Source organism: Asparagus officinalis, chromosome 6 (assembly GCF_001876935.1).
Source record: "Asparagus officinalis chromosome 6, Aspof.V1, whole genome shotgun sequence".
Taxonomy (NCBI): Eukaryota; Viridiplantae; Streptophyta; class Magnoliopsida; order Asparagales; family Asparagaceae; genus Asparagus; species Asparagus officinalis.
Window position 1 is genome coordinate 11605052 of NC_033799.1, and position 7928 is coordinate 11612979.

The following is a 7928-nucleotide window of genomic DNA, read 5'->3' on the forward strand; positions in this document are numbered from 1 at the left end:
AAGGGGCTATTGGGACCATTATCATTACATTGTTTCTGACATCTATTGATACACTTTTTGTTACTTGTATCGATTGAGCCTGATTGTGTTGGTTTCCTCCCTGTATCTTGATATACTCAATAGACATATACGCATTTATACATATCTACACATTTTCATGTGCATTTGAATATATGTACATGTATATTAATGGCAACACTCTTTTTTAACTGGGGCTCTATCAAGCCATGTGTATGATGGGAATGTGAATGTACATAGTCTGCATATGGGCTCCGTTCAATATGAATTTGCATCTAGAACATCTCTTATGAAGTTATCAGTTATCACATTATCACACACATGCATGGTGGATGCATATGTATCTATCTGGCTTCATATAAGTCCAGTTGGAATATATCAAGTCATCACCACATTATGGGATTTTCCTTCGATCAAATAGATAAACCAATTTCCTTGCAAGTTCTATTTGCTTTTCTCTGTTAATTACTTCCAAATCATTAGTTATATTAAAAAGCCCAACATGGGTTTGCGGAACAAAAAAGTTTGCGGTACGCAGGCGGGTCCCACCACACAACTGGCTAATACATTTTTTATAATACCTGGTGGGACCCTCAAATAGGTGATTTTGCCTGAGGAGCAATAAGATACTTAACCCAAAGCTTGACCCCATTTACTTTGAAACCCACATAGTTCTATACATTTTCATACACCCAAAATACAATGCTGATTTACATAGCACAAAGTGGATACTTACATAGTATTAAGTGTATAATTGCATGCTAGGATGTATAATACGCGGTACATAATTACATTCTATAGGGTGCATAGCCAATTATTTGTAGTTATACATGTAACTAGGAGCTCGGTTATTTACAGTTTCATACCTTGAAGTTAAAACTTTTCTAACTTTGACTTCGATATCTTAGAGATTTTTCCTCGACACTTGATGCTCCAAAGTTTACACATTTTTTTGATATACCATACTGTATGAGCCCTTAGAATTTAAGGGACTTATGAGTAATTTCAAAGGTTTGAATGAATTATATAGAACCATTGAAGATTTGAGGGACCAATACTAAATAGCCCTAAATTTTATGTGAATATTTAGATTTGTATAGATAAACTATTTACAAATCTTCAGAATTATGTATTGAAAGTTTATAAATAGTTTAAATTGACTTTAGGTTGTAGAATAATTTAATTTTTTAACTTGAAGAATTTAGCCTGACATTTTGATGGAGATTTACTACTAAATAATTAGTTTCTCCTTTTATCCAACAAAATACTATTTATTATCAAAAGAAATACTCTTTAAGACTTTAAAGTGAAAATGTAGATAACTCTGGTGCACCAAAATGAAAATAAGCCACCAAATAATAGAAAGGGTTTGTTTTTTCTATATTAATATCTTAAATTTTTTATATATTGGTATTAGTCATTCAAATCATTTAAATTGCTATGAGGTCCCCCTTTTCTTAAGCTATTTTAAAATTACTCCCTCAAATAAGGGCAATTGATATTACATCTTTGATACTTTGGTCATTCCAAAATTAGTTTTTTAAATAAAGATTAGAATTAGTAATTATTATGATCTATTTCAAAGAACTTTTGAGAATTCAAGGTCGAATAGGAATTTCGATACACAACAACTCTGAAGAAGCTACGTGCAACGCACATGCTCCTCAATATATATACAAAAGTAGAGTTATTAGATAATATCAGGACTTTTACCTATATATAAAAAAAGTAGAGTTATTAAATAATATGAGAACTATTACCCACTACATTCTTAAATCAGTACACCACCTTAAATTAACCCGGCCTTTTTCTAATAGTAGAAACTAATTAATTAATTATTATTTTTTTTGTAGAAATTAATTAATTAATTACAATAGTATTCTAATTTCTAGCTTATCTCTAGGAGATAATAAGCTTAGAAAATACATTTGGGTCTTCACAAGTGATAAATATATTATTATTTAGATTAATTAGCTATAAGTTCATATTTATCACCATTCAATTTGTTTACTAGCACTTATCACCGAGTAACATCTTTTATTATTTTTAAGTATAATTATCTACTACTTAATTAATAGTTTTCTAAATTTTAATATTCATCCTACCTGCATGTTATGTTTTTTTTATCTATTTCACCCAAACATGTTAATTGCCCTCTAGCATCACCTGTATTTTCCTTCTTATACTCTATTGTCATACATATACTTCTTTAATTTTGTGCAATGAAAATAGGGACCGGACACTTGTAGTTCTGCGGAATAATTTATTGAGACAATTTTGTCCATGCATTTTCAACTTAATTGCATGTGTGACATTCTTTTCATGTGTTAAGAGTTAGTCTTTTTCCGAACTTTGGTTTCCTTTGTCATTAGCAACAATACACTTGCACGCATACACATCAATATACTTGCACACATATACAACAAACCATCCAATGTCTGGTACTAACTATAACTATATATCTCACACACTCATAAAAAGACATCAGATAAATAGGAGATCTAGACAAGATCAAGCTTATCAGAAGTATAGAGGTAAGAAATTTAACTCTACATGCAACTTTTAATATTGGACATCCACTACTTTTGTCCTTTTTAAAATGCATCGCGTCACTTATTAATCACATGTTGATTGACGTAATGTAAGTTTAATGGAAAATTCTAATATAATATGGATGGGTTATCGAAACCAGATGTGTCTGAAATTTTGGATTAAAGTATTAGAAAAATACATCAAGGATACCAAAGTGAAATAAGCGACCAAATAACCATAATGAATTTATCTTATAATAGTTCCTGAAATCATTCGTCTTTGGAAATTAATCCTTTAAATCATCAAAAATTCCACTGGCCACGTGCAAAGCACGTCCTTCCTTACTAGTTATTAAGAAAAGAGTGTTAAAAGAGGAAACAGGAGCTCTGCTAAGGACCCTGGACTTTTTAAAATATTTCTCCAAAGTTTAGAATATTCGATTATTGCTAATTATGTGTTACAAGAGGAGCCTACATTTTCCTTTCCTTTGTTCTATAACTACTGCATTAACTCTGAATTCTTGGGACTGTTCAGGTGGCTTCAGATGTTAAGGAGGTTCTGGATACATTCCATGTAGCTGCTGAGCTTGGGAGCGAATCTTTGGGAGCGTATGTGATATCAATGGCATCTAATGTATGTATATGAAATGTATACTCTTTTCCTATGGATGCATATTTATAATTTTGCATGTCAATTTCAAGGGTTAATTACCGATAGAGCCCCTTTACTTTCAGCCAATTGCAAATAGACCCTTGTCGTTCTATTCTCGCAGATAGCCTGAGAGAATTTATTTGACTCTTTTATCCTCAGAAAAAGAGAAATTGTATTTTGACAACCTTCCCAGGGTATGAGTCAAAAAAAATTCACTCGGGTCTATCTGCGAAGATAGAACTACAGGAGGTCTTTCCTTAATTAGATGATAGTACCTATCTGCAAAAAGGAAAGAAAAAAGAAAAAAAAAGAGACCTTATAAGTACCTTGTTTTTCCTTTCTTTGTCTAGAGTTGACAAGGATCCACTACCTCGATTGTGATGAATCTTTTAATGGATACATGCAGGCAAGTGACGTTCTTGCTGTGGAGCTGTTGCAAAAAGATGCTAGACTTGCTGTGAGTGGGGAAATAGGAAGGCCTCGTCCTGGTGCAACGTAAGATTACACTCTATTGAATTTCTGTTTGAGTATTATTGCAATTATAAAGGAAAAAGTAGAACTCATTAGAAGCTGGAAATCTCAGTAAGGATACATTGACTAGATGTTATTCTTAATAGTAACTCTTTAGTCCAGGGAACAAAGTTTAAATCAGTCTGGCATTCCCCGACTATTCCCTGGGCGTTTCTGGCTATTGCTATTCTTTGTGGTAAATGCTTGACTACAAACTTGTTCAAGATTTGCAAATATCATCGGCTCTCCGCGACTTAAGAGTATTTTAAAAGTTGTACAAAATTCACACTTCAAAACACAGTCGAACTGAATCTCAGCTACTTCATTTCATTTTGAAATATAATTTTCTGTTAGCCTCTAGAGCAGTTCCTCCATAGGTAAGAACCTTCTCAAAATCTTGAATTATAATCCTGTAGATATTTAAATTGTTGGGAAATTGCATTAATTCAAGTTCTCTCTACCCCATTACAAAACATGATCTATTTCATCATCAGTTACTGATGGTAATTAGTTTATGACACCTCCAAACAGTTTAAGGGTGGTTCCTCTATTCGAAACTGTCAAAGATTTGAGAAGTGCCGGTTCAGTGATAAGGAAACTATTATCAATCGACTGGTACCGGGAGCACATCATAAAGAACCACAACGGACATCAAGAGGTACTAATTTCGTTCTATGCATACAATACCATCTTTAATTGCAGATAGGCCCCTTAAAAGAGTTTTATTGTTGCCGATAGACCCCTTGAAAAGGGTAAAAAAAATTCACTCAGGGGGTCTATATGCAACAATAAAAATACAGGGTTAGTAAGTTCCATTTGGTGATAGGACAAGGGGTCTATCTGCAATTAACCCTTAATAAATCTCAATCATCTTTAACTCCAATACAAACTTGTTCAGGTAATGGTTGGTTACTCTGATTCTGGTAAAGATGCCGGGCGTTTTACTGCAGCTTGGGAATTGTACAAAGCTCAAGAGGATGTTGTAGCTGCCTGCAACGAGTATGGGATTAAAGTTACACTTTTCCATGGGCGTGGTGGTAGTATCGGTCGTGGTGGGGGCCCCACATATCTCGCTATACAGTCGCAACCTCCTGGCTCTGTGATGGTAAGCTATTTAAAGGTTTATGTATAGGGAATGTTCTTGATCATAGTAGGATGGATTGTATTGCTTTAGATTTTTCTTAATAAGTTGTTTGAGAGCAGTTAAGAAGGATGTGATAATAGGTAACTCAACAGAGGACATGAATCATAATAAAAATGAATGGAAGAGTAAGATTCACGTAGCCTAACCCAAACAATTTGGGATGAAGGTTTTGATGTTGTTGTCGTTGATGGATAGCATTTGAAATTAGTTTTCTAGGTGGTAAAACGAAAGTAAGTACTCCGCAAATTGTTTCTTTTTTTCCTTCAGGATGTTAAAAATGAACTACTGTACATCCTTAAGCAGGTTATCTGAAGTTAAAAGATTTTAAGGTAACTTTTATAAACCAACTACTGAAGAGTGGCTAGAACATTCATCTGATCAAGGTCTAATGTCTAGGAATCATATGTTTGTTTCCTCTTCCTGGATAAGTAGGTACTTAAAAAACTATACCAAATGAATAAAAACATTAAATTGTGACATTTTTGTTTGAAATATGGTTATTGTGGCATGTAGTTCTATTGTTGCAGATTAAACACCTCGAGTGGAACTGTTTTGACCCTTTTGCCATCAGGAAAAGTTTTTTTTGGCTAAATTTTAGAGCAAAACGCCCCTTAAGTGTTATGTTTTCTCCAGAAAACCCCCTAAAAGCGTAAAGCACTGTTTTTTACTGGCAAAAGTATCCCCCTTTTATCTGCAACGGTGGAACTATAGAGGCCTATCTGCAGTTAACCCTTTGAAATTTTCAGAAGCATTTACACTTGCCATCTAAATCATTTTTTCCGTTTCTAGGGAACACTCCGTTCAACGGAACAAGGCGAAATGGTCCAAGCAAAGTTCAGCATCCCCCAAACCGCCGTCCGCCAACTCGAAATCTACACCACTGCCGTCCTCCTCGCGACCCTCCAACCCCCAATACCTCCTCGAAAAGAAAAATGGCGCCAAATCATGGAAGAGATCTCAAAAACAAGCTGCACCCACTACAGAAACGTAGTCTACGAAAACCCCGAGTTCATCTCCTACTTCCAAGAAGCCACCCCTCAAGCGGAGCTTGGGTTTCTTAACATCGGGTCCCGTCCTTCTCGAAGAAAAGCCTCTGTTGGTATCGGGCATCTCAGAGCCATTCCTTGGATATTCGCTTGGACCCAGACCCGCTTCGTTTTGCCAGCTTGGCTTGGTGTCGGCGCGGGACTAAAAGATGCATTGGATAAAGGGTATCAAGAAGATCTTCGCGCAATGTACGAAGAATGGCCATTTTTTCAGTCCACGATCGATCTTATAGAGATGGTTCTTGCGAAAGCTGATACATCGATTACCAAGCATTACGATGAGGTTTTGGTATCTGAGAACAGGAGAGGGCTCGGCGAGAAGCTGAGGACTGAGCTTGTGGCAACGGAGAAGTTTATTCTGGCTGTCGGGGGTCACGATAAGCTTTCAGAGAATAATAAGAGTTTGAAGAGGTTGATTGAGAGTAGGTTGCCTTATTTGAATCTTATGAATTTGTTGCAGGTTGAGGTTTTGAGGAGGCTGAGGAAGGATAGTGAGAATGGTAAGCTTAGGGATGCTTTGCTTATTACAATCAATGGAATTGCTGCTGGGATGAGGAACACTGGTTGAGTTTGTGATGTAAGGTTGGGAGATAATAACGGCTTGAAAAGATTGATTTTTTTTTTTGGTCTTTGTTTTTCAAGAAATCTTTGGTTTATGAATTTTTGTTTATATTTCATGGGGAGTATGAGAATTATGTCACCGGTGGATGTTTGTTTGAATGTTACGGATACTGCTATAAGAATGAACGGTTTTCTAGTATATAGAAGTCAAGTCTTTGAGATGTGATGTTTCTTTTTTCTCTTTATTTCTCATGAAATATATAGTTCATGCATTTTTTGTTTTTCTCAAGTAAAGTTTGGTGTTGTTAGAGATCCGTCAGGATATTTTTGCAGCAATGGATTTATTTCTGTTGCCTTCTAGAGTTTTTATTTGTTTTTTTATTTTTTAAATCCATCTTTAGTGAATTTTTATAGGCATCTTGAGAAATGAGAAGAGTATGAAATGCGTAAGAATAAAAGGGGTTGTGGTGTGGCTACTGAGTGCTGATACAATCCTTTCTGATGCATTTTACGAATACATCACATGACTTGAATGTTATGCTGAAAACTCTAAATGGAATCAAATTCAAAACCTTGTGAGAATTACGGACACGTACCTGACTATCTCCACAAGAAAAGAAAGTCTCATATCTTCTGACAAATTATACACAAGAATACTATATACAAAGGAAAATGATAGAAGAAATTAGTATAAAATAATTTCATTTTCTTGGATTTTATTTGACCACCCACACCTCGCATCACCTCAACAAGCCTGCCAGTTTGACAGTCAAAATAGCAAACCACAGAAGAAACGTGTTGTTTTGCGAAGTTCTTGCTGCCCATGAAAAGACACTGTTTTCCAAAAAAGAAAAAAAAAAGAAAAAGAAAAAACGTTAGTTAGCTCATTTTTTGGATCTTAATTTAGTTATTGTATTAGGTAATAAACGTTAACCAGTCTCAATTTCAGGGGATCCATCCAATTCCTACAGCTTTCAAATGAGCTGAGACTCTCCTCATATATAGCTTTCAAAAGAAGTTGCTAATCTCACACAAACAATAGATTTCAATCCTGTATACAAACAACAAAAATGTTGCAGAAACTAATTGATGAATGAAGAAACAACCTGTTGATGGCATACTTGTGAGCTTCGAAACATAATATATAAACGAATGGATAACCCCTGAAGTTAAAAGTTTTTACAAAATGGAGAGCTCAGTCAAAGCTGCAAAAAAAAACCTACAGTGTTTGAGCACAAAAAAAGAACTAAATTTCCAAATCTTGTTACATATATATACAAATATCTGTGGCAAAAAGAAGCCACACCGTTACCAGGATCATGGCACATATATACCAGGGATCTCCTCAGCGCTTTATTTCGGAGATTTGTGATGTGAAGAGGAAGAAGAAATGCTTGTAGCCGCAATGCTTTGCCTTGCCAAACCCCAGGATCTCCTAGGATCCTTGCAGGCAGAGCCCCGCCGAT

General features: G+C 35.2%; 2 protein-coding genes across 2 annotated transcripts in view; one reads left to right on the plus strand and one right to left on the minus strand.

Annotated features, from left to right (window-relative positions):
• The window catches only part of LOC109845743 (phosphoenolpyruvate carboxylase 4), a 26181-nt gene extending 19519 nt beyond the window's left edge, over positions 1-6662 (plus strand). The window contains exons 16-20 of the mRNA XM_020415014.1: positions 3085-3183; positions 3608-3696; positions 4243-4369; positions 4610-4816; positions 5645-6662. Of these exons, the coding sequence (XP_020270603.1) occupies positions 3085-3183; positions 3608-3696; positions 4243-4369; positions 4610-4816; positions 5645-6469 (1347 nt within the window). The 3' untranslated portion in view covers positions 6470-6662. The remainder of the gene's footprint in view (positions 1-3084; positions 3184-3607; positions 3697-4242; positions 4370-4609; positions 4817-5644) is intronic.
• Positions 7572-7928, minus strand: part of LOC109844238 (paired amphipathic helix protein Sin3-like 4) — a 14324-nt gene continuing 13967 nt past the window's right edge. Inside the window, exon 23 of the mRNA XM_020413203.1 lies at positions 7572-7928. The gene's annotated coding sequence lies outside the window, so the exon portion shown is untranslated.